Here is a 27,671-nt window from a genome sequence, read left to right as displayed (position 1 = left end):
ATCAGAGGTATAGGAAAGCGGAAAAACGCCGGGTTAACCGTGACTGGCCAGGGTAAGCCGGAAGTATCATTCGCCCTTGCAGCTCCTGGCTTACCGGCTTTCCCTTACGCTCCTTCCCCAACCGTAGAACGATAGAGTGCCACCAATCCTCTAACCGCTGTTCAGTGCCTAAACCGCCGCCCACAAATAAACAAAAATAGTCACTTACTAACCTCAAAAGGTCTGATCCACATTGCAGCCTTTAGTGTCCGTACTCTGCGTCACATTGAGCAACAGGCATCCCTTGTCGAAATCCTACTTTCCCCCTCTATAGATGTATATTTTGTCCCGCATGCCAGACCCCACCTCGGTCGTACATCCCAAGCCGCTTGTAACGAGCACACATGTTCCGAATTTCACTTTTTGAGTATCCGGTGATCCTGACATATTGGCTCGTGATATATACGGTAGGGAGTTGCACTCAGCCCCAAGACTGGATCCCAGTAAACAGTCCCTGTGTTATGCGGTTATCTGGCTCAATTAAGATCAATGTAGGCTGATGCGGTAAACGGTGTTTATTGGTCTTACCAGCGTAACCCCTGACAGACTGCAGTTCTGAGACTGAGAAGGGCAGGTTTTGTCAAGACTTATCGCGACTGCTTGGGTCAGCAAGAAAGACGGATATGGTAATCCTTGCTGGTGCTATTAATGCCCAAGTTGAACGACTAAGTCCGGAAAAAGCACAGCCACGTAGCAGAGTTGGAGTCGATGCTGAGCGTACGGATAATTGGGATCGACTGCTTCAGTTGCGTGCAGATCATCGTAGGTTCCTGGCCAGTACGAGCTTTCAATACAAATGCTCACATCGGTTTACATGGAGGCCACCTACTAAAAGACAGTCATGGACTCAGTTGAACCACGTGGCTACCAGTTATCGATCGAGAGTGTCAATTGAGGATTATCGCTGCTTCTGGTGTACGCAGCTTGACCCTGATCATGCCATTGTGCGGGGCCGACTATTACTTTACTTTCCGTCAGCATTAAATGTCCGAAAGCACAGCAACTCAATTCATCAAATGCGACAAGTTTCAGCAGCGAAAGGGTATCCGGCTGATCTGGCTAGAAAGCTCCTGGAAGCACACAGTGCTGTAGATTACGAAGATTGCTAGGAGGCTGGGTGAAAGCGTGTTAAAGAAGCTACGCTATCAGCTTCCAGAACGGTCTGTCCAAACCATCTGACTTGACCAAATGAACACTGGATATCGTCAAGACCAGCAGATATCAATGCGGCCAGAAAGTTCAAACCAGCAACTAGCGACGGTTCTGGCACACGCAGATCCGTCAAACACCGAGTAATCAGGAACTTGAAGAATGACAGAGAAAGCTGATGGATTCCGAAGGCCCAGGACATGGAGAAGACTTTCGCAGTGGGCAGCAGCGCCATATTTAAGCTAATTCAATCGAGCGATCAAAAGGCTGGCGTAAGTAAAACCATATTAGAAAAAAGACGGAACAACAATTCACTCCCTCAACCGTCGTTCAACACAACAGCCGAAAGAACCCAGCGGAGCTGGATGGAGCATCGACACCAGCCCACCATCAACAGAAATCCAGCGTGAGATATCAATCCTCAAGACTATTTGGTAAATGAATTCATGTAAACAATGAGCGAATTGGGCTGCTGCTGTTTCTGTGCTTGATTCCTTAATGACTGATAGTATATACCATTAAACTGCACAGATCACCCGTAGCAGATGCTTTCGGAAAGTGATGGCAAAGCAATGGACTGGGTATGAATGCCAGAGCTACGAGAATATGTTTGGTTTGACATCATAAAGCTCTCTGAAATTAGCACGTTTGAATGTAGAACACCAATGCAGTCGAATCATTTTGGAGCTGCAAGATTTCAACAAACATCATCCAAAAATGGCTAACAACTAATCTTGGTTCGGGCGAATTCGGGAACGGGTTAACCGTTTGAAAAAGGTTTGCCTTAGTAGCTAAAGTCCACCCTTAACGCTTTTCCGTGGCGGAATCGGCAAGTAAAGACGCAAACAGGCACTGTCAAGCTCATAGACATTGTAAAATAACCAAGAATCTTGCAACATGATAACTCATGAGTACCACAGCACAATGGTTCGTTTATCAAGTATAACACATTGAGGGCTAACGGTTGCGCATTAGAAAGCGACAGGGTGTGTGGTTCAGAAGCGAGAAACCAGTATTGTGTCGCTGTTTTGCGTAGATTAACGACAGTATCGATGGAGCACGACTGGTGCATTTGTCACACAATCGTGGGTTGAGTTACTATACAAACTGGTAAGCGGCCCGTTGAAATTCAGGTAGTAAGTTTTTGCTCACTTGGGATCTATGGTCAGAATGTGATAGACGAACTACGACTCACCAATGAGCATCTCGAACATGATCACTCCTAGAGACCACCAATCACAAGAGTTTGTGTAGCCTTTGTGCTGAAACACTTCTGGGGCAATATAGTCTGGAGTACCAACCGTTGAATAGGCCTGCAGATGGAGAGGATGAGGAATAAGATAACCGGATTCTGGTTCTATTATGGTACATCGAATTCACTACAGAGGACACTCGACTAGTCGCTACTGCGACAACAAACGGCCGGTCAATAAAGTGGGTCGAACGTCTAGATAAACAACAGGTATGCACACGGCGTTTTTGTGGGTGGTCGTCGCTTGAGTAAAAGAAAAGTCGCCGGATCATCAGCACACAGAAACAAGGACGCACACACACACACACGCATACAAAGACGGGGCACATGATGTCGAGTTGCTCGCAAGGTATGGCCACGCAACTATATGAACAACTGATGGTGCTTCGCAGCCACGGATGGGTGGCGCACGAACACGAACACAATGATACACATTCATGGGGAGGTTGTTCATTCAAATGATGGAATTTCACTAATCCGTGTTTGCTTGCTGTTACGATGAGAATGTGAAACAATTGGTGAGTTATTCGATCGGCTGCTAGCAATTTGACGAGTGATGAATTCCACTGTTGTGTTCAAGAATCCATTGACTGTCCGAATGGAGAATGTCAATCAATCGAATCACGAAGTGTAAACAAGGGCCAAAGGACCGACAGATATACGTGAATTCCAGTCGTTCTTTGGCTGCGGATAGCTCCAGCGAAGGAACTATTATAAACTTTGAGACAGAGTGTTGCAGTGATCGCCGTAAGGACGGTCTATATCTCTAAATTGTGAACCCACAGTTGGATGGCACAGACTGACAGAGACAATGCTCTGATAAATTAATAGGTTCACTGTTAGAACGTGAACTAGTGTCAATGGATTCGTGGCAGAATATCGGGCAGAGAGGGAGAGTGTGAGGATAAACGCAGCCAAAGTGAGGCCTTGTCGTTGAAGATGATCAACTGCGTATGGAAAATGTGCGTGCAGACCTTTTATAGGCAAAATGAGATCGCCTACTCACACTTTAGGTCACCTCTACATGCATGATACACAAGACCACTGTCAGCTTTTTACACGTACATCAGATCATTCCATTGTACGAGGCCTGTACGAGCAAACCGAGTTTATCGTACAGGTCATAAGCATCGTAAAGAGATTCAATCTAACGAAAGTGGATAGATAGATATATAGGTAGGTAGATGGATAGACGAGTTAAGTTCAATCAAGATGATGCAGGATGATCAACAAAAATGGAAGAGCGAGGACAATTGAACCATCCACTATCTGAACGCTGAAAAAGTCGGAATACAGAATTCAAACAACACGTGCCGTCAGTCTAAACTGTAAGACTGCAACAATCATAACGTGCAAACGGTGTCCTGAATAACAGACATGATCGTAAAACTGACGTGAACAGCTGTTCGCAACAGCTGGATGTTATCTCGTTGAGCACGTGACACATGTTGTCAACCCAAAAATCCAGTTGGGGGAAAGGTCAATAACCATGTCAGCAGCCAATGAGCTGCAAACAGATAACTAACGATAGAAATACTCCGCACAGTGTTGAAAATGAAACGAGGTACGTATAGCTATGAGACAATGCAATGCAATGGAATCTGACCAACACAGTAGTTCGTCCGAAGAGATCAAGCAATCAATACTCCACCAAAATTCATTGGGAAGATTGACTCATGATATCACACTGCCGTCCAAGTATCCTAACACAAACTAAGGAGCCATCGCAATCCTATATAAGCCGCGTACAACCAGTAATCAAAAGGAAAATAATACAGATAACGCGGTTGGGTTGTGAGTTGAGACTGATAACTCATGCTCATAATTGAATACATTCACAGAGCGAACGGCTGGTAATTTAGACTAAAGTATGATGTAAGTTATGATGTAAGAATAAACAGTTCTGCGGAGGAGATAAATAGTTTCTCCGAGTTCCTGTTAGGTAAAACGACCCGTTTATTGAAAGGTACGAAAAGCCACCCAAAAGGTGATGCGGTGGGAAGTTGACTGCGCCGAGTGCTTAGAGGAAGTGCAAACACGAAACAGAGTGAAGGGTGTTGGCTTCTTGCATCACTTAAGTTGTCCATTGAATTCACCGACAGGTGACACACTGCCAGCCGAAGACCAAACACACGCTGAACAGATAAAACCGAATGGCGTCTTTTGATAATATTCCGCTCGTAGGCACGGTACAAAGAGTGGTCGTGTTCCCAGCAAAAGTTTGACTAGCATTGCAAGAATACCACAAGAAATGCTGACTACAGAAAGAGAAGAGGTCACTTCTGAGAGATGGAGTATTAAATTTCACGTACAGAAGGACCTGGTACTGGTCTATCGTCCAAGCACCCCAACTGAAAACCGATTTCACATCAAATTCATAAGCGCATTCTCCCACTATTGACCACCCTGGCCAAATCCGAGATGACTACGCACCGATCACAGTGTCACCAAACGTGAAACTTAACCGCCTGTGTCCGTCCTAGATGAATCAAGCCTGCCAACCCTCAAGGAAATGGGAGACCGATACGTCTAGGGAAACTGAAGCTTCCAGATGGGCGGACCCGAAATGAAATCGTATTCATTGTAAGGGTTCAGTAAGTGTTTGACACGTTGTGCAATTAATCAAGTCAACGACACGACTGAGGCATCCCGTATACAGCAAGCACACTGATGACGGGACACACGAAACTGCTTACAATACATAGGCGACTGCCTTATATTTCTTGAACTGTCTTCGGGACTGAACGTGTTGGCATCAACCATACGAGGTCCATGAACTTCACAATCAGGTCAGAACGAGAGAAATCATCCCAGTCAAAGAATTCCCAGTTCTTTGGTGGATAAGAGGAGGAGCGATTGTCAAATATGATAGCTATCGAGTGCTGCACGTCACCAATAACTAGTGGAGTAAAATGCCACGTCGGACATAAACAACAAACACAGCATTTGCCAGCTTACTGCCACAAGGAAAGAAACAATTTCTGTAAGCTGAATTGTGCTGTGGCAGAGAAGGTCTCACATGCGCAACACTTGTCAGAATGCTAATGTGGCAAACAAGTAGTCCAAACCGTTCGCAATCAGAGTACATTTAGTGTTGAACAGATTGCTTACCAATGGATCACAGATAGTTTAAGACCACCTTGAACTGAAGCCGAGTGCTCTTGGTCGAACTCAAGTGAAAAATGGATACGCAGGAAAAACCACTGAGTAAAACTTGCGCTGCAGGGTAAAGTTTGCAAAAGCAGTCAAGCAAACCGATCCGAAAACTACCGTGATGTTCCATTTCCCTGATGTGGCCTACTCAGCTTCAGCAGTTACGCATTCGCCCGTGGAAAAACTACCAGTTCTAATATGGGATTATCGATCCACTCCGTGTTTCTAAACATGGACTATTTGATCAGCCGGACGTTAACAATCATTGAGAGTTACGTGCTTCTTGTGCTATTGCCTGATCACTCCACTTGTAGTGAACGAGTGTATTGTTATCATTTTAAAAAAACTACGACAAACAAATCCAGATCACCGGTCCTGTGTGAATGTGCCGAACTCCGGAATGAACAGGGGAGGATTCTCAACTTCTGCAGGATCAGTAAGGCACGATAAGGACTCAATGATCAATTGATCACAGCTGTACAAGGAACCATTCACCGATGTGGCTGTTCCTCTACGCTTATTGGGTGAAGCCTAAACATTAGGGCGGTAACTGGAATTCGACAATCAGCCGCCACAGGCGTTCTACAAAGATTTTTTATTTGGCCCTCTATCTAGCCTGAAATCCAGTCGAAATACTATTGAACCTCTGTACGACGGGCAAGAAAATGAATACAGCTACCGAGGTGACTGCGTTTGGTGGAATCACCTGCAATCTAAGAACAAAACGTACTTTGAGGGATTGAAATACAGAAAAACGGTCAGAAGTCGATAAACGGTTGGTGCATGCTATGAATTGTGGGATCTCTTTCCCAGTAAATCAGACGACCTGGAATTCCAGAACAAAGGAAACATCAGGTTTTGAAGGCAAGTCGACGGAGCAGGTAATTTCCGATTGAACTAGGTTCAATTATACAAGGTCGCTGTATCCACTGGGAAAATCCATAGCGTTAAAGGATAGTTGGCAAATGTGTTTAACGCTTGGGTGAGAAGCATCAACTTCCTGGTTTAATTATGACCCTCCACATTGATTGACCAAGCACTTCAAACAAGATTGTCAACGACAAAGACCAGGAGCTATGAGCTATGAACAAAGAGTAGACCTTTTCTGCCAGAGACTGCGACACCTTGCACCTGAAATATCATGACTTGATCACACCAGACACAGTTACACAGACAACCAGGTGTAGATAAACACTTTTGACGAAATCCGGAAACCAAATTGCACTGGAAGAATGACTGAAACCACAAAATATGTACGTCTCTTACGAGTGAGTGAGTGAACTATGTAGGAAAGTCAAAATAACACGGTCGGTATTCGAAAGCAATACATTGCAATACATGCTCCTCCATGAACAAGGACCTTCTGAGAATAATAACTTGGTGTGTCAGTTGGAAAAAGGTTTAGAAATAAACACAGACCGAAAAGAGTTAGAAGCTTGAAGAGCAACGACAACTGAGTAGATTAAGGAGACATAAATTACCCGCAAGATGGCGAACACGAGATACATAGTCTACAATACCCTGGGTTCAGAAAACGGTGGATATGAAGAGAACGATAAACCTTTTCACAGAAATCTCATTTGTCAAGGTGGGTCGCGAAATCCCTCGAATACCGTTCGAACACATTAACGGATAGTAGCGAGGAGTATGACATGGGAACGTACCAGACGCCGGCGTTTCTTATTCCAACCCTCCGCTCGTCTCCGGGAGTCCGCATGATCGGATGCTGCATGGAAGTGAGATAATTTGATAGAAGCAAATGTGGAAAGCCAGTCTAGTGAACAATCTTATTCGTTGGAGGAACACCGTAGATGGACAGGAAAACACTTGCTTGATGATGTTTCCATCGCGTAGATGTGACCAATATTAACTGTATACGATCAGGGTGGGATAAACTGCTTCGTATGTGTGCTACGAGTGCCTCGTTTCATCTAGGATAGAAGTACCAGATAATTAATAATATTTCCTTCCTCGGGACGAAACAAACGAATGGCGAGCAACCCTGAAAGATATGATTGTGTCATGCAATCAATCGGAGTCCTGCATCGAAGCCTTCTACCATCACTGTATAGCTCTCATTCTATCTCATACGGGACAAACAGAATCATTTGACGTCAATGAATGGATTGATAGTTGTCGACTCCAGCATATGACCCCCATTTCCTAGGTCACCTAATCCTGTAGCAGCTAGAACTGCTGTACGTTGGTACGCGGTTTATAGCTAAAAAATTTAACGAAAGTAAACTGGGACATACTAATCCCGTAAAGTAGTAGTTAGCCCGTCAGCAGACTGATTGCGTGTTGTGCCGTAACAAGAACCAGAACAAACCAATTCATCACGGAGATGTGAACACTAATGACAACAATGAGGCCCATTGAAAACTCGATGTCAAATCTCATTGGGTTGCTTCGTTCCTAGTGTCAACTCCATTATCGTCACTACACGTTGCAAGCGTGAAAATGGATGATGTATGCGTGTCCTCGGACCAAGTTGTCGGGTTAAAAGGACATTGGGATAGTGAATCAGTGGCGCGCCTATGAAATGAAGTGTTTAATGTGAGATTCGAAAATTGAACACTAAGTCAATGAGGTGGAGCACTTTCATTAGGATCTCTCCTATCATCCTGGGAGATAGATTTCTTCGGTGACAAGGTTGCAAGTTCCGCTTCTCTTTGGGGAGGCAATATCGTCAGGGCGATATTGCCTGATGTCTGGCGATGTTGTGGAATATGGGCAGCTCCGATGCACTGCTCGGTTGTTGGTCTGTTCACTGAGTGTGGCATTTGAATTGCAAAACGTCAATTGTGAAGTCGTCAGTGCGGGTCAGAGCGACAAGGTCGAAGGTTATAGTCACACCTGTCTCAACTGTAAGCGAGTACACTATCACTTTCAGAGCGATCAAGCGTTAATCAGAAGTCGCCTCATAAAACTTAATGTCAATAGAATGTTATGAGTCCATGTATGCAAGTGTTAATTACTTTCTGGTAATCCCTCAGTTAGTGTGCCGCTGCGAAACAGAAGTACTTGGGTAGGCGGCACCAATAGGAATCTCCGAGGGACTACCGTACATGAAGCTAAGCCAAACGAATAGGCCGCGTTGAGATTAGGGAAAGTTGTGTGTAACTTCGCCCTACGACGGATGTCACAGAGTTCTGTACAGAAAATCAGACCACAGAACAAATAGCTCAGTCGGCCAACCGACATACAAACCTCATCATCGCAATGAGTGGAATTGGTAAACTTAAAACATGAGCTACAAATACAACGTAATTTGAAAGTTGACAGACACCGTAAACCTGGATAGTGATAAAAATCACCAGTACATCCGACAACGAAACCTCTTATCGAATCGTGAAGTCGTCAACTCTGAGCCTTGCTGAAAAAACGGCATTATGTAAACTGATGGTGAAAAAATCCCCATGGGTTACAGATAACCCAGAGGGTAAAAACTCGCTGAGTTCAATCGAACGTCACGAAAGAGAATTCATGCACATTTTAGTGCATCAGAAATGGCGAGTACATGACATATAATAGGATCCTAAATGTTGGCTGGGCGTGGTCGCACGGGACAAGTCTACGCTCGCTGATTCATTCATACAATGGGTATTTTTTTAACGTAGCATACGTATGAACCCACCATAGAGGATTAGTCGTCACAAAACAAAAACAAACAAAATATGGTTCGAACACCTATGTGCTCGTAGTGGTCCAAATCCGATAATCTGGATCTTGGAATTTAGGCACTTTAACGGTCTTAGACGGTGAATTCTGTGACTGCCTACCGAAAGAATAGCCCTCGGTTAGCCTCAAAAGTGATGAAACTGAATAGATGCCATCCCGTAGGAGATCAAAACACAGATGACAACGACAAAGCTCTCGCCCGGTTGTGAATGTGAGAAAAGAACAGTTATTATTGGCTATTCCAGTTGCCAAGCACGGCGTTAGTGTGTCAAATCTACTGAAACTTCATGCTGTTTCAAGTTTCCGTCACTCAGATTTGCATTCTGATGCTACTATCGGAAACTGATGAAGGGTTGAAGCAAAATAGTCCAACCTGCGGTGAACAATTCGGTTCACAATTGGAAGACAAGTTGCAAAATTGAACATAAAACCCGGAGCCACCCAATTGCGACTCAGTGGGATCAGTCTACACAGGCAAACGTTCCGATGGAGTGGTGGTCAAGTTCACCTCAGTATCCAGCTTGAATAAGTTCGGAAACTAACCGACAAAACAATTCATAAAGGAGTCAGGAACACGACGCTTCGGACTGAAGCGAACGGAACTGGAATAAACTCAACTCCAAATTCACAGCGTCCGAAAGCANCTGGAATAAATCAACTCCAAATTCACAGCGTCCGAAAGCATTCGCTAGAACGCACTCCAGAGAACATCTCGATTTTCTCATGCGAACTAATCGAAAGCCATTTTTTCTCTTGTGAGAGAAACAGAGAGACAAAATAAAAACCAGTACATCAACATGCTAGGAACTCGGAATTGTATAAAAAGCCCACAAAACATCCAAACTATTTCGAAGCAGAATCTAGTGAGGTTGATAAACCTGGGTACAGCTGATGGAGAATACTTCAGTGTGGCAATTTAACTGAAACTTACAAAAATCACTTGGTTTCGCTTGGGACAGGTCCTTGTAGAATTCCGTTCGATGGGCCTTTTTCAAGCCGGTACACAGGCCAAAGTCGCTGAGCTTGATATGGCCCTGATGGTAGGAATACAAATAAGGTGCAAGCTGTAAGATAATGAAAGCTATATGTTGCCAATATTTTAGAGCGTCGTGGTCAGTTTGGGAGTTTTACTGCTGAGACAGAGCACACGGCTAAAACGCCTACATGAATTACGGCATACATTCTCATAAAATTACGTATCCAGGTGGGAAATGTTCCAAAATCTTGAATGCTGAAGCAGGACGGTCTTGAGTGAAGATATATATTGGTCCATAATTATGGAACAATAATGAAATAACCCAATCGGTTTGAATACAGAAAATCCTAGTCCTAGAACACGATAACAGTATGCGATAGTGCCATAACTGATAATCCAGAATGAACGATGAACAAACATCGCTGAAATTTGTCTCGTCCACTAACCGTTCCGTAGGACGATAATGTATTTTTACCATTCACCACAGCCTAGATTAGATCCCTTCTTCTGGGATCAGGAAAGTCAACGTTTTTTCCGTCTCAGCTACAAAGTGCGCTCCAATTTGTAGGGGCCCTGAGACGGGTGAAGATTAGGCGGTTCTGAGAAAAAAACGAGCAGGAAGGCTTCGTACCCATTGAAGAAGTTGAGGTTCAGAGGCTACGAATGGTGACATGACTGATAAGGGCATGGGTGAACAACGGTACGAGCCTGTTTGACAGCATACTCCTTTGACTGCCAACCACCGACATTCAGATAACTGGTCATTGGCTTCACATTTTTCATACCGGCTTGACAGTATACTAAACTGAACTTTTTTTGCAGCGTTCGCCTTTTCGGCAAATTTACGTCGACATCAACGTAGGTTCAGAGATATATGGTTCTGGAAACAATCCGCTGTAAAAATTTATCACAAGGCTTCTTGAAAGAAAGGTCAAAGGGGATCAATTCAAGGGGGTTAATGACGTATAGGATTTGTAATCTCGGGCTGATACGACGTTCGACATTTTTCGTAGAAGCAACAGTAGAGCAACTAAGGTAGGGGCAAAGTCCTTCCAGTCGTTGTTCATAGAAAGACAGGGTGACTTATCTAAAGACGATTCAACGGGAATGGGGCTCCGATGCGCTGGGGTTTAAGTGAATGACAGTAGATTTTAATCGTTGTTCAGATTGGTGGGTGACAGGGAACATCTGGTGTGAATACTCAAGTTCACAAAAGGAGGGAATCAAAATACAGACCGACGCCGATATTAGTTGAATGAACATCTGGTTTAGACAAAAACAGAAGGGTGACACGTAAAATACGATATATACGTAAGCAGGTAGCGATTATACCGCGGAGCTATCGAGGACGTACAGCGGTCCGTGGACAGAGGTGCGGAGTGGTGGTTTGAAGTGAATGACAACTCACGTTGGAATGTCTAATAACAGTTGGAGAAGTATGAAGGTTATTTCCTCCAGGAACAACACGACGGCTGCCAACCGGAAGACGAGGTTTTTAATTTACAAAACAGGATGCTCATCAAGATGCGGTCGACTGGTTGATGAGATGAACTCAAAAAGTGACACTTCAAGTGCAGAACAGTCGTAGCTCTTGAAGAAACTCTGCCAGAATGGGGGCAGAAATTTTCCGACCCAACCCGGGGTATATACAAAGTTAATCACTTTACGTAGTGTGTAAAAATAATCATGCCCGTTTATTCTTCAGTTTAGGAATTTCAGACCCATTGGCAAAGGTCTTTACTACTAGGTAAAACTTTGAATCACCGGTTTCCGAATATTAACCACCTACCGTGCCAGTTGTTGGCGGTTCGGAAGAGTTAGAATAGGTCGAAAGGTTACAACCCCGTTTCTGTCTTCGAAAGTTCATTGGAGCCCAAGCACTAAGCAATCACTTGGCTTTAGGTGCTTCCTTATCTTACCAATAGCATACAAGTAACAAAACGAGGCAGTGAGGCATTAGGCTGAACCGAAACTTGCAATCCCGTAAGTGACAGTTCTTATTCCCGGTTACTGGTCCTGAGACTGACTTAACGATAAAAAGCACCTGCAAATGCGAGTCTCCCCGCTCTCACTACATCAGTGACACTTCAGTTGGGAACGGCACACAGTGGAAGCGACTGTGGGGTTGTTTCGAACAGGAAGATCGTGGAGTCGTGTGGAAACGGCTTAGATGCCGGTCGAATTCTTACGACACATGTCAGCCAAGCGTAAGCATGCTCAGTTCACAATTTAGATGAGTTCAGCGCTTGTTGCTCGAAAGGCACTGGCTTGTGGCATTGAGGCACGAAGTGGAGTACGCACTACTGATGAACTTCGATAACGGTATCACCCAAGTTGTGTGTCTTCGTGTTGGTGTGAACTCATCAAATGAGGCTGCCAGAAGGACGGCTTAGAGGATGAAGTGGAGGTAATCCCAACTAGAAAGCTCGATCAGAGAAAGTGATAACGAAAATTTTGGTCACAATTCTTCCATATTGGATTGGATTTCGATACGCAAGCGTCCATCACGACGACCTACGTCAGCTGCCAAGGTAGACCCATGGACACGCGTTTTCAGTGTTACCTAAACGAAATACAAAGATAGACAATACGACCCCAAGATGCAATGTAACTCGTTTGATAATTACTGCGAAGAATTTAGCGCGGCGCATGCGTATCTATATAGGCTTTATCTCGGAGGCAAACAAACATCTCGTTAGGCGCGTCATCAAATGACAAAACAACTCAGTCGCCGAAGCGAGCTGACAAAGAAGACGAACAGAATTTTGTGTGGCTAAAGTACACAAACTATGGGGGTGGAGGCTAACACCCGTGTGGATATCACCTTGGGTAGGAATTAGGTTACTAGGTCTGATTGACAGTGAATTCGCCCTGAACTGAAGTGATTTCAGCATAATAGGTCATCTCCAAATAACCTCAAGTTGTGGATTCGGACAGCAGATGCAAATCCCAACCCTCAACCAAGCATTCGGAAGTTTCGTCAAAGTTGCAAGTAGGCGTGGTACAGCTGCAGACTAGGTTCTAAAGTAGAAGAGCTATGCCACTGGATATGAGGACACACAAGCTGCACACAGATTTCGTACAACCAGAGTCACCCCTGCAGGTATTGAGGACAAATATGACCCCGTTATTTCGCGAAATCAATAAACCGGACCTGGTATTAAAGAAACCATATGGATCACATAAACTAAGTAGATGGAGTCCTCTGTTTCACATACAAATGCACAATCTGTCATTTAACCATCGATTGATTGAAATACTGGAACCTATGAAATGTGGATAAATATGAAGACGTCAGAGAAAAAGATATCGGTCAAGTAAAAGCCTTAGCCAACCAACCAGTCACAACCAAAGCACCATCATATGGGACAGCAGAGAATTCCGATAGTACAGGCAGACAGCACTACGGATTTGGAAGGCAACATGTAGGTAGAACAAGCTTCGGACAAAACGGAGTGAAGTGGATGTTAAGATCCGAAAGAACCATGAAAATGTGAGCAGTATTCAATGGAATCGCTGGACACTAGATAGCGAAATGGATCTAGGTAATAAAATGTCCGCTCTCCTCGAGTGATCCAGGGAAGAAAACATCCACTGCCCTAGGGAACTTGCGACTATAAACCTCATGGTAATGTTATGTGAGAGAGATAAGAGCCTCAGTTTGAGTGGCTAAAAGGCTAGTTGCTGAATGTTGATGAAGGCTGTTTCGATAGAGTATCACCAGCTGAGATTGGTAGAGACAGACAGCTTCTCTCAAGTACGTAAGGATACAAAGTTGGAAAGCACGTACAGACATTATCTGCCTGGAAACATTAGGAATATGACACTAGATTTGGGGACAAGCTTTCGAGAACACACCGACAGTTTGTCAAAGTCTGTTTGTAGATCCGAAAATGCGTTGGGGTTGCGACCAGTAGAACCGAACACAACAGTGTCGGTAGTATTATGCTGGATAAGGTAATCGGGAATGGGAAAGCAGCTGACACAAAAGGAAGTGAGGAAGAAAGATACCGAAAATCCTTGCATACGCATCGGCGTCAGCAGGGCAGGGGAGCGGATGATCGACCAGCAAAGCTTACAGGGTATATGAAGCTTTTCGATCAACCTAAGCAGATCGGGTTCATTTCCACCTTCGACAAACAACTGCAACAATATACCCCAGTCAATGTTGCCGGACGTATTTGTACATTTGGAAAACTAGTCTTACAACACTGTCATTGTTGTTAGGTGAAAAGTCAACCAAGTGAAACAGATGTGCAACTGCATATGTCGTAGAACGCAAATTTCGATATGCATACACCAAGCAAATTGGCTTTCACTTTATCCGGGAATATACTTTCGAATGTGTTTAGGGGATAAATTCAGACTATGAGTAGGAACCTGATAGATCCACTTTAAAGTACCAATGTTAATTCTGCCGGAGTTTCCACAAATCGGAACTTTTCGCAGCGGAAGTACCGGTGTAACAGAGCGCTCACTGGAGACATCAACGAAATCCTGGAGTAGCATGCGTGAGAGAGGTTTGGTACCATTTGCTTTTTCACGTTTACGCTTCCTGCACACCACTTACTATACTGACCATACCTACGCTCGCAACAGCATCACATGTAGGGACTAGGTTTGCAGCATAAACAAATCCGACACTAGGTTTGCTACAGTCGGTGGTTTCAAAAGAAATGTTGGAAATGGTACCAAATATCAGCTCCAGAATATCGCACACTTCCCTGTAGTGCTTATAAGCACGTTTGAAAGCAAGTTTTATTCAGGCACCCATTAACCTCTGTGTACCGATTTTGTAAACCTTCTGATTCCCAGGATGCACTTGAAAGACCAAGATGAAAATCTACCGAAGCAAGGATTAAAATAACCGGTCGAATGCTCATGATCGCCCAAGACGGAAGTCAGTGACAAATACCACATCCCTTTGTTGGTCGATGTTTTTGAGTGAACACTTGATCTGTTTAGGCATCCGAGAACCTTACCTTACAAAACATCCATGATTATACTTGTGCTATGCCTTGGGAGACAGAGGAGAGACGTATTGGTCAGATGAACTGACTGGAGCACGCCTGCGCACAGAAAATGTGGTGCTCATGTTTACAAAATCCTACTGAATACCAACTCTTCCTGAATGCTCACAAAGCCAAAAAGACCAACAGGCACAAAGGAGAATCAACCAAACTCATTAAGATAACAAATAAGAAGACAAACAGTGGCTAGGGTGTATACAAAGTGAGGTGATTCCTTAGTAGTAAGAGGAGATGAAATGTAGAGACCAGTTAAGAGAGGGGAATGATCACTCAGACACCGGGCTTTACATCCCAAAATCAAGTGATTCATTAGTCTTGAGGAGAAGCATACAGCAAACGTGATGAACAAGGCCATCTCTCTTCTATCATTCCTGTTGCAGTAACTAGCAAGACGGCCCATTTTTCAGCCAAGTGATTCCGTTGTCTACGTCACCATACACTTAGTTTTCTCGTAAAGCTCTAGTGTTTCGATGTTCTCCATGCCGGGGTAGTCCAGAAAAGTTGTCCATCTGTATTAGTAAGGGGCGGTCATAAGTGGAGCCTACAACATGCCGTCACTTTTCGACTGAGAGTACACTGCCTTCTTTTACATTGACAGTACTTACAACGGTCTCCCCAGTAGTAAATGAGTTTTATACCAAAAACGAGTTGGAAACATATAATGGTCTGGGGAAACTGCAACTGTAGGCTTGCGCCATGAGACTGGAAACTATTATTAATACATTTCTAAGAGACTGAATCCGTTGAAATTTTGTGAAATATGGTTCCGAGGTGAAGGTCAGACCAGTTTCAGAGGTCCCATCAAAGACCTATCAATTTAAAAACGTGCGAACGTCTGCGCTATGAGTCCTGGAGTACAGTCAGCTTCCTCTTCAGACGATAGCATCCGTGTCTGTGCGAGAATACTAAGTGAACTTTGACCCCTGATCCAAACCTGAGCGGCTGCGGTTCACAGGCTATGATCTGACGAGATCTGACAATAAACCAAACTTATCGTCCCATGAGCAGTCAGGTTTCAATGGCGAACAGTAGAACTTCACAGGTATACCCTTAAACGATCCCGACTCAGTAAGTCATGAAACGGTGTGGTGGGACGGGAACAATTTCCGGAATAGCACGAGACAATAAAAGACCCGCTCCACAATATATTCCTCTATTCGGAGACCAAAAGCAATGAAATGCAAACATACGTTGAAAATGGGGTTGTCATTCCGGAAAAAGTGCCAGGACTGCGTAAACACCACCAGACTTCCTATCTCGAGTAATGATTTATGATGCCATACTGCAAAGTTTAATCCATGGATGGAGGATTAATAAACTGCTCTTGCTACCATGTTTAGTTCATAAATAAGCCCATGCTGTAACAGCATGAGAGAATTTACATCCCTTCAAGTGTTCTCACATCATGCCCATCACAGCATTCTCCATGGTACTGTACTAACAACATCCATCAGTTTTGCCTATCGAGAGTGGAATACACAATGGAGCACATAGATGACTGCCGACTAATTGATTCAATGACTGGATTGCTTAAATGATTGACTAATCGACTGATCGATCGATTGGTGGACTAACTCGACGGTGGGCAGCAGGCTGTGTGTTTGGGCAACACAGTGGGCAACACGGTAAATTCTACCATCGTTTTATTTTTATGCTAATCTGAACCTATCTTGACAATACTGGAATCTGTCTGTTCCTGTAAGTCCCCATGAGAGACTGCAAACATGCGGTATCATGTTCCATGGGTACCAGCCTGAAGCATTTTGAGTTTAAGTCTACGGAGATCCTTTGGTCAAATTAGGTCAATGAATCGGACAGAAGTACCAGAGTTTGAAAGAAGTACAGCGTTAATTCGCAAGGCCACCAGGGTGTATCCATAAGCGCTCGGTCGCTCAGTAAGTCAGAACAGCGAGACAGAATCTAATCGATCCAAAAAGAACCCAGTATAATGTAGGCCGAAAAATTCCGTGGCCTCATGTCTGCAATACGTACGCGAAAAGCGATATTCCCGCTCAAAGACAAGAAGATAAGAAACGCTAATTAGCGCATGGAGCGCTTGTGTCACATAGCAAGCCTTTTTTTGTTCTACTGTGAAGAAACCCAGTCTGGTGAATCAAAGACTGAATGGTGCATTTCACTCCGTGTGCGCAGTTTCACTTATTTTTTTTGAAGACCAGCCGTAAGATTTCAGAATTTCGGCCGTTATAATTGGGATACTGGTTGCTACATTCGATCATGATAACAGGTCAGAACTCCATGTAAACAACTGCGAGCGGCTACTGATTTCGCTCGTACACAAAGTCTCACAAGAATTACTGACTACCACGTTGTTGGTCATAAATTTCAAGCAACAGAGACTCGGAATATCCTTTAAACCGACTTGGCCTTCTCCGCGATAAACGCACCGAGCCTCAAGGAAAACTGTTGTCACAGTACCTAGCCCACCAACGTGCATAGAACTGGATAACTCGATCTGCGGTGTCGAGTTCAGAGGACTCTCAATATCCTCCATAGAAAGTGTTCATTGAAAGGAAATCCTGACCGATGCCATCTCGGACGATGTTGACACTCTAAACGCAAAACACTTGATTCTTCAACAAAATTATTTCTGTACAGAGAAGTGGCCAGTTTAAAAGATTGTGTGCCAGCGGCAACAACTGCACTCAGTGCAATAGTGCGACGTTTAAATGTAGGCGGAAGGGATGTGCTGGCCAATTCGCACCCAAAAGTTTTGGAGAAAAACACGATTGGTCAAGAATGAAATGTGAATTCCACGTTGCACCTGTTCTTCGAATCTTTCGCCACTCATAAACTTTTGCAACGTTTTAAGGTACAGGTGACAGCACTCTTCCCACACAACTGAAAAAAGCGTTGTTCGGTTGCTAGGGCAGACAGGTAACGCTAAAAGCAAATACAATCCATAAAATGTTAAAGGTCACAAAAAGTAAACAAGATGACGGGAGCAAAGCATTAGGATGAAAAGTTGAACTCACTTTTGCATCCAGGAGTAAATTGTCTGGCTTGATATCTCGATGAATGAATCCCATTTTGTGGATAGAATCGATTGCTAATGCTGCTTCGGCGATATAGAACTGAGTTTGAGACTCAGTGAGTGTGTCGTTCCTCATCAACAAGGTCATCATGTCCCCTGTAAGACAAAGTAAATAGGCGACTGCTTGAAAGGTGAAAATACTGTAAGAACAAGACATGCATATGTTTATGTGTAGATGTATACAGTTCAGACAAAAAAGTGAACACATTTCACCAAATCACCACAACATCGGAGGTGACAAATCGGAATTTAGTTATCCCAAAATGAAGAGGCCACTCACGAAGACCGCTTTTGGTCTGTACCTCTTCCATGGAGGACAACCACAGGCGTAAAATGATAGGCCATCCGACGAGAAGTATGATCGTGGGGAGCAGAATTCTGAAGTGGACAACTAGTAGCCTCGGTGTTTATCATTGCGGCAAAAAAAGCTATCGGGTCACATAAACTCCACCTATTACACCACGTATGCAGAGCGAAAATAATGAATTTAATCTTCGAACAAGGGGTCACTTTTAGCGCTTTCATTTAATTCCCGGTAGGTTACGCATAACAGAAGGCTGAGGGTAGGCGTGAGCTACGTTTGGTTAAACCTGTCAAGTTCGCTGGACTCAGGTTTTAGCCAATAATCTGAAGTTGTGGTACAATGATCACAATTTTTTCAGGCAAGTGGTGTTTACAAACGCACCAAAAACGCACCCAGATGAGAACTACAATCACTGAAAGGATATCCGCTGTGGCTACGTATGATACTGACATCAAAGAGGTTTCGGGAACCTAATGAGTAATTTCTTTCAAGGAGACACAATGCGATTATCGTACCAACTGAAACATGGGGTGGCATTTGTGCAAGATACTCAGTTGAGAAATATCACCTGGGATTCAGTTGTCTCCGGTGGAATCTAATATAGTGTGTACGTGGGTGTATTTGGCGAAGTTGTTAAGTGCTTTTTACTCAAAATCACCAAATGACACTTGGCCTTTGAACGGACTACTCCCCAAGTCACCACAAAGACGTTACTGTAACCTTATCCACTGGAAAGTCTGCTTCCATGAAGCCATGCAAGTAACAGGCTGAGCCATCTCGACAGTTTAGATGCAACCTGTTTTGAGTGCGCTTGTATGGATGTAGCCGTATCTGACATAGCCATTACCACTGGTTTGCTGCATTCAACTACGGGACCTACTTTATTCTCGAGTGGTAAATGAAAGCAGCTGCTGAACCCAACTGACACTAATATTGATATCTCGAACGCCCTTATCCGTCGAAGCACCCGTTGTTCTGTTAGATTCATTCCTCTACTTTGTTCTCTCCGCCTTCCGAAGCACCTTTCTCCCGAATTTTGGGGTTCTTTGGAAAGTAACATCCCGCTAAATTGCCAAGTAAGTTATTAACAACCGATTCAATCTACTCAGGGTGGTCTAAAACTATATACAGCTGATTCCCACCGTACGTTAATATTTCGCGGTGTCTAAACTCCGATAGTAAAGAACCATGTTCTAATTGTTAATCAATTGTTGGTCGGCTAATCTGAAGGCCATATATTGTCAGCGAATACTACTCAAGATTGACATCACAACAGACACGGCGGTGAAACTGGTAACTTATATGCACGAGATGGCTCAATGGTTAGAGCGCGAATTTACTGATCGGAAGGTCCGTGGTTCAAACCCGATCTCTGCCTCTCGATTTTCCTGTCTACGCCCGGGCAACTTGGTAGTCTCTCAGCCCTCAAGTTTCCTTCTGGTGGCATGGCAGTTAGGCATCGAAAGGGTGTTACAACTGAAGATTTTTATATGCACAACACCCACGCGGAGATAGTACGTCCCCAATAAAATTTTGGCTCGTTTTTGATCAAAACGCCGCTTCGCACACTAGTTGTATGTTCGATCATATATCCACACGTGTGTTGAATAGGCAGCGAAGGGTGTTACAACTGAAGATTTTTATATGCACAACACCCACGCGGAGATAGTACGTCCCCAATAAAATTTTGGCTCGTTTTTGATCAAAACGCCGCTTCGCACACTAGTTGTATGTTCGATCATATATCCACACGTGTGTTGAAGCAATCTTAGTAGTCCATATGTTAACAGTAACCATCCTGGATCCAGTCAATTCGTAAGTTTGAGAAGAAATATATCGGAAAATACAGAATAGCCGTAACGCTAATGCGTCTCACTGAAAACGAACCAGTATACAGAAAGGTTGCCTAAATTTCACATCGGGAAGAACAAAAAAAGTTACGCAAAAAGCAGCACGTAAGTAAAAAGTGTTGGAAGGAGAAAAAAATACTATACCGATCATCCCAATAGCGCTAATGAAAATAGTTCCCAAGGCGTAATTAAAACAAATCGCGTAATTCGACGATACCAAAAGGTGTAAGGAAACATCACTTAGAGATTAATTGGTGTCCAAATCTGGTTCATCCAACGTGTGGTGTGGTTAGAGAAACTACCCCGACTGCTAGTCGGCAGTTCCCAGCTATCGGTGGGTATCCAAGCAAATGCAAGTACACAGAATAGGGACAGTGCAAAGATGTCACCGATTCAGGAAACCAAGGACATATCTATAAACTATACAACTAGGAGATCCGAAAACGAGACTGAACATATCACGTGCATATTCTGTGGGACGTAAATGCGGGCGATATTCTCAGACTTTGGACTATCACCAACGGTCATTAACTAGGGTCATCAAAAGATGCCTACGATACATGATCGCGATGAATTATGACCTGCACCAGGGGCCTCCAAACTCTATAACTTAGGGCAAAATGGAGAAGAAGAAGAATGGACTAGTGCAGTGAAACACCTGTTTGGTGAAAGTCATTGTTGTTCTCGTTGGATTTCTGCTTGTTGAAAGATGATATGGTTGTCCAACCAAAATCCAACAACTGTTCGCATTCATTTTCCTACTGGACTGTCTGAGAAGAATCTGACTGGAGCAAAGACTTAGCAACAGGTGTGAAAATGTCAATCAAGGATGATAAGACCGTCCCATAATGAGAAAGCGCTCGAATCCGGAGCTATTTGCACTCAACCTTCCAAGGTAAATGATATTGTCACCATCGACACAGCTGAAGACTGGTCGATGTGTAAAATGTAACCCTTGCCTTGCACCACGCACATCTTCCACTGCAAACAGATGAAACTGACTGACGTCAGTACCCAATCTACCTCACAACGTCCAGCCAATTGCAAATTAGGTCGGCTTGTGATAAACGTACAAGTCACGTCTTGAACTTAGATTAGTGTCATGGCACAATTATCGCGAATAAGCACGATTTCAACCTCCATTCCAGAGTGCTACGGCATGTCACCAAAAAAATTCCGTTTTTTTACCCTCTGAGTTAAACTTAGGTTGAAAGCACAAGCAAGTTGTGTCACTTTATCCATTATTTTTTTAAAATGGAGGAAGTCCAAAACCAAGCCTCTGGTTCTTCAGTTGGTCAAGCTACCCCATTAAGCTGATTGGTGAATCGAATTATGGCTTTCGGTTGACAGAGGTGGGGTTTAAGGAGAACTAATTCAGCCACCAATTAGGCAAATAATATTTCCTGTAAGTTTAAAACGGCGACAAGACGAACAGAACAACTTTGTGTGGTGATTCTAATAAACTGCCGAGCGCATCTAGCCACAACACATCCCTATTTGAGGTGCATCGCGACTGCAAAGATGATTTAATTTCATTGGTGCGGAAAAACAAATTCTTTGGATAAACTGCAGTCACGTTCGATAGAAAATTAACTAAGTCGGTAATCGTCACCTGGTTATCACGGAACTACCTACTTAGATGACCTCGTTGGCTAACAAAAACAAAAGTGAGCTTATAATCGTTGTTACTTTCTCGTTGACCGTGCGATCACCTTAGAGTGGATTACGCACGTGTGATAATTCGACGGACAATTCTGTAACGGAAGCAACCGGCTGACTAATACATCATGACAGCGATTAGGCTCATTTGCCCTTGAGCTCCGAAAAACTGTTTGGCATCGACAGAAGTATGTATGGCGACACAAACTGGTTATTTCATAAGATTGAGGTGACCGACTAGTGGGTCGAGGGCTACGGACCAGCCGGCTCACAGTTCTTTATGAGCAGTTGTTAACTCTGTCCAGAATGCCTGGAATCGACTAGCGTTCAACCAAAGTCCTGAAACCAATGCCCTACAGTTTGTCAGCACCCAACACGAAGGTTGGTTGCATGTCTTAGAGATGTAACGCACTCATAAATGACAGAGGCCACCGGGTAGTTGTTTCAATCATTCGCCCAGAAGGGTCCTAATTATGGTTGACAATTCACGGGCACAATACTGGTCACAGATTGAATTGTATCGAGTTTCAAGATCGAATCTGTTCCCAATCAAACATTGTGTTCATCGGCATACGGAGTTCCGACATCTTAGAACTTCGGGTGGCCGATAGAGCGAAGAAAAACAGGGTAGTTCAAATGACACATGGTGCGCCATTACAGTTTTATCCACGTAAAAGGGGAGTATCGTCTCTAGCCGAGATATGGTGAGTCATTTGAAACCGAAGCTCAAGTTAGAGTGCGATAAGCTACATCACTTTCACTCTCTTTAAACACTACATCACTTCACTCTCTTTAAACATTCTGCAAAAGTACAGAAAGCGGACAGTGATAAAATCGACAGAACGCTCAAGCAAGGACCATGTTTTTGAGTCTATCGTGGGTTGAAGCAAAGCGGAAACATTCGGCAACAAAGAATGAGTCTGGAAACCTGTGGATTGCCTGCATTATTAAAGAGTCTGGTGTTTGGGCCAGAACATATGTAATAGGAACAAGCAAAAAAGGATGGGAACTCGTTCGTGCTGAAGTAATACTCTGGTCTGCAACACGACTTTGAAATAAATGGACGTGCAATACATCATCTCTTGTATAGCAAATTAACCGGCGGAGCGGCAGTTTACCTTGAACGAAAGGACATCTTATGCCCTCTGAATCTTTCCTGCATATGTAAATGATGATGAACTAAGTACTCTACTCATAGCAAACATCAACTATAGTACAAAAAGACAACCGCAAGTAAGAATTTTTCAATACTCGGAAGCCTGGTGAAATGTACGAACGAAGACTTGCAAAATCTGGTTCCATTGAGTGATATAGATGGTATAGATGGGCGGAGAAGATGAACCGAAACGGATATAATTGGGCAGTGCATCGCGCTTCAAGTCAGACAAGATTGATCCCCCTAGAACAAAGATCGTTCAAGGGAACGGTCCAGCTAGTCTTAGGTGGGAAGTGCTGTCCATCTAGGGGAACACCCTCTTTCTGTTGACCGTGAGAGCAAATAATAATCCGTGTGCTTGAAAGCCTGATAATACAACGATGGACTGAAGCTGATGCATTATTACCATCAATTTGCTTTATAACAACTATAATGGCGTCAACGAACACCGTAGAGATGGTGAAAGCCAGAGATGTTCTCTCAAGAAACCACCGCTTTAGAAATGCAAACTTGCACTACACAAGAGATCCTCTTACGGGTCCAAACTTAAGCACAAGCTCATTGTGAACTTTGCGCGTCTTGACTTGTGAGGAGTAACCCTAGTGTAGAGAAGTTCAAAGATGTGTTAAGCCTACAAAATTATATTAAATGTTTTACAGGTGACAAAACTGACGTACACAGTGTGGCGTCATCGAGATATATTCTAGTATGAGGGTTTATGTTAAACCGACATCCAGAAGCTAAAGTCATGATTTTGAAATTTTGTGTTCAGTTCTGAGGGGACTATTCATGAAAAGGTGTCAAGATGTTCGGCGTATAAAGCGTTCCCTAGCTGTAATCTGGTAGTTTGCTTGTTCGCTGAGCACGAGGATTTGGTTAAAACCAAACTACCTCCAAGCTCAGCGAACAAACCAACTGCCATCATTATGACTTGAGCTGCCAGAATTCTCCTCATTTACAAGGCAGTAATCTCGTTCCAAGAACAGACCAAGGGGTAGAAGAGACCGCTTTCGGTCGGTCCTTTGAAGTTGCTTCTAGGGAGAAGATAAGTGTGCATCTGTGCCCTTTTGAAGACAACTGCCTTTAAAATAGCCAACTCCTCTGGATAACCTATTCAGGAGGTTGTTACGATTGCGAGGACTACCTACAAGGGCTCACTAGAAGTGATCCCCTTCGAAAATCGGTTCCTCTTAGGAGAGACATAACTGTCCAAAAACCAGCCACAAGTGGTCTCATCCGAAAGTATCCCTTAAAAAGGAGGAAATCGTAGTTATGTGCCCTAAAGATGAAAATCAGACCCCCAATGACTTGGCGGGAACCATACCACCGGTAAGCACCTAGTGCATGCAACAATGCACACATAATGCACGACTTTTGCACTCTGAGCTTTCTTGGAATGGGATTTTACACAACGGGGGCATTGACAGTACCATTTTTGGAATGTGGAGAGGTGGCTTCCCACTGGTCAAGGGGAGTGGTTTGCCTTAAAGTGGACAACCATGTGCTCACTACCGCGGTTAACCGAATCGGTTTGTTTATCAAAATGCCGATTTCAGCTCTCACGTCCATAACTTCCAGAAAAGAGTAGAGTAGAGTAGGGTAGAGTAGAGTAGAGTAGAGTAGAGTAGAGCAGAGTAGAGTAGAGCAGAGTAATCATACAGCACAATATTCGCATGCATCTTCGATTATTGCGATGGATTCGCAAAGTGTAGTAAATAAATCAGGATGGTCACAGACTAAGGGATTTGTGGCATTATCCAAGAATCCATTCGTCAAGAAGCGTTTTATTTCATACAGACATGTCGTTTGTAGCTGGTACTAATTTGTTTGCCCCGATAGGACCTTTATAGGAGCCCTAAGAGGGGTCATTGTCCCAGTATGACAGAAACCGGTCAAAAGTAGTTGAGTCCAGTTGCGGAGTGTTGAGAACATCATGCCCCCTGTGATTAACATTAACAAAGTTCTCTTAGTACCGTATGGCAGTGCCTAAACGCACCTGCTGAGGTGCAGTCAGACACCCATTTGAAAGGATTCTGTGCTTTTATGAACAACTGCCCTATAAATGTCCCTCACTAGCCAGTTCTCTGGGCGGTAAACCGCCTCATGTTACTTTCTGAAGCATTTATAACCTGTACTCTGGCATCGTTCTCCTTCCCCCTTAAATGTCGACCAACCTCGGAACCTAGTCACTTGGCCTGACGAAGCTTTTGTGTCAAAAGCGAAACGTTGCCCAGTAATAAATCTACCGATTGTCACCAAACTTATTCGAAAACGATGACTACCCAATCGATTCCAAGTATTTTTCACGTGACTGTACCCTGACAGCTTAAAATAGATAGAATTCAAAATCTCTATTTCAGCAGCATTAAAATGGATGGTAACTTCGCATCAGCCGTGTACGGAATATTCGGAGTATAAATTTAAACACCTTGGGGGTGGCCAGTATCAGTCAAGGTGTCCTATGTGGTTTGGCATTTCATAAGGAAGTAACAGAATTCTCGAGAGGGTGGGGTTTCTTTGGGAACTTTGAGTGATGTTATGCATGCTCCAGAGGAACAGGAGGCTCTGTTAGAGGTATTGAAATGCATTAAACTTTGCTGGTTTTGTCATGTTAAGTTCGGATTTCCCTTGGTACTCGCATTATGAAGCTTCCATACCCCCGCCGAATACCATAAATGGAGCTCGGTTTGTGAGATTAATCGTGGATGACAGAGATTGTTACTATATCATTTTCGTGACTGTAGCTTTTCTTCGAAACGGCCTGTTTTTGATGTTGGTGTAGTATTTAAAGTTCACTTAGCCTAAAACCTCAGGCACGTCGAGAACGAGTTGGTCCGTACCCAAAGCCTGGATCCGAAGAGCAGTTAGAAGCAACTGAAGCCCAGCACATCCTGGAGGAGTCAAAGATAACCGCTAAATTGTTCACCTCCACATGACCGCCATTGTCAGCAAGCAAGTGCCTAATAGAAGAGAGAATGAATGGTATAAGGAGGTTCAGTCGCTGGCAGGATGCGGGAATGATTGTGAGGAACAGTCAGTATTGTGAACACAAATAACCAAGATGACTGATTTGCTTGAGAGAAAAGAAATGGGGAAAAACCCTCCACATAAGATCACTCATTGGGCACTGTTCTTGTACAGCCAACCTGTCAATTACACAATTTGAACGAGGTAAAACATACGCAGTCAGTCAGGAAAACAAAAATAGCATTGTCGTCAAGACTAATGATGTGATACGATAACGAGTTTCGCTGCATAATGGAGGTGGGATTTCGGTCTTGAGTGCGTGGGTGGAGATAAATTGAAAACTGTTAAAAATATAAGGTGAACAGGAGCACTGAGACCGTAAGCAAGGTGGATGAAAAAGGAAATCATCAACCAGAGAAAGCTGGGTTGTTGAATGGAATTTGGGATAATCCATGCATCCTGCTAACCGTTCCATCTTATTCGATTTGCATAAGTTGTGAAAAAACTCCGATGTCGGTAAATACACTCATTTGCATATCAATTTGGTTTTCACGAGAGACTCATCCCAAGCTGTCGTTTGTAGTATTCTCCAACTGAAAGTGCTGCACAAAGACCACCTCATGGTTCACTTGGGACGATATTAAAGATATAGTATGTGTTCCTGAATGAAAATATTTATAAGTTTGCTGTCGAAAAGTTTTTAACCCTGTGAGTAGTTTTCTTTATAAAAAAAACTCCAGTGTCGTTCACAGGAGTTCATTGCGTCAAATCTTTAAGCAAAGTTATCCATCACTCAGAGAAGACCATTTTATGGTAGTTTTAAACCTATTTTAACAGAATCGACTGCTTTTTGGCGGTCTCCAAAGTGTATATCTGCATATCTGTATATCTTAAGACTGAAAACTTTAAGAGTCGTCGGCTGACTAACCGCGCAGATGGTTGAAGCCTAGTACATACCATTTTCCTGAGGAATAGAAAAGCTGCGCCTAGCAGATTCCAAATTTCAAACGTTCCAAAGTCACGACAAAAACGAAAGCACTACCTAGATTCTAATCAATCACAGAATCACAAAATGTGACATATACACTATGCATGAATAAGAAATAAGCTATAATTACGCGGACAGGATACCCGTTCTCCGTTTATGACTCCTAGAGGACTGGTACACACACACGCACGCACTAAATGAAAAAAAAAACTGATGAACAAACGTCACTTTGAAAAAATACAGAGAACAGGTCGGAAGGCTTACAAACCATGTGACGAAATCCAATAAGTTGATGTACATAAACATGGTTACCAAGTAGTCAGAAAAACGGACATTAGTTCCGGAGTTGGAGTGTGCACAATCGCTGTCTACTTGATATCATAGTAACAATTATTGGTAAGCTTAGCTCCTATCG

At 43.6% G+C, this 27,671-nt stretch overlaps 1 protein-coding gene across 1 annotated transcript in view; it reads right to left on the bottom strand.

The window, feature by feature from the left end:
* T265_00383 (hypothetical protein) overlaps positions 1-27,671 on the bottom strand; it is a gene marked incomplete at both ends in the record, with an annotated part of 65,072 nt that overhangs the window by 6,203 nt on the left and 31,198 nt on the right. The window contains 4 exons of the mRNA XM_009164128.1: positions 2,384-2,501; positions 7,258-7,319; positions 10,206-10,308; positions 18,274-18,428. Coding sequence (XP_009162392.1) covers positions 2,384-2,501; positions 7,258-7,319; positions 10,206-10,308; positions 18,274-18,428 — 438 coding nt within the window. The remainder of the gene's footprint in view (positions 1-2,383; positions 2,502-7,257; positions 7,320-10,205; positions 10,309-18,273; positions 18,429-27,671) is intronic.

Source organism: Opisthorchis viverrini (assembly GCF_000715545.1).
Source record: "Opisthorchis viverrini unplaced genomic scaffold opera_v5_3, whole genome shotgun sequence".
In the NCBI taxonomy this organism is placed as follows: Eukaryota; Metazoa; Platyhelminthes; class Trematoda; order Opisthorchiida; family Opisthorchiidae; genus Opisthorchis; species Opisthorchis viverrini.
Note: the sequence above shows the minus strand (reverse complement) of the source record. Positions and strands in the feature narration are given on the sequence as shown.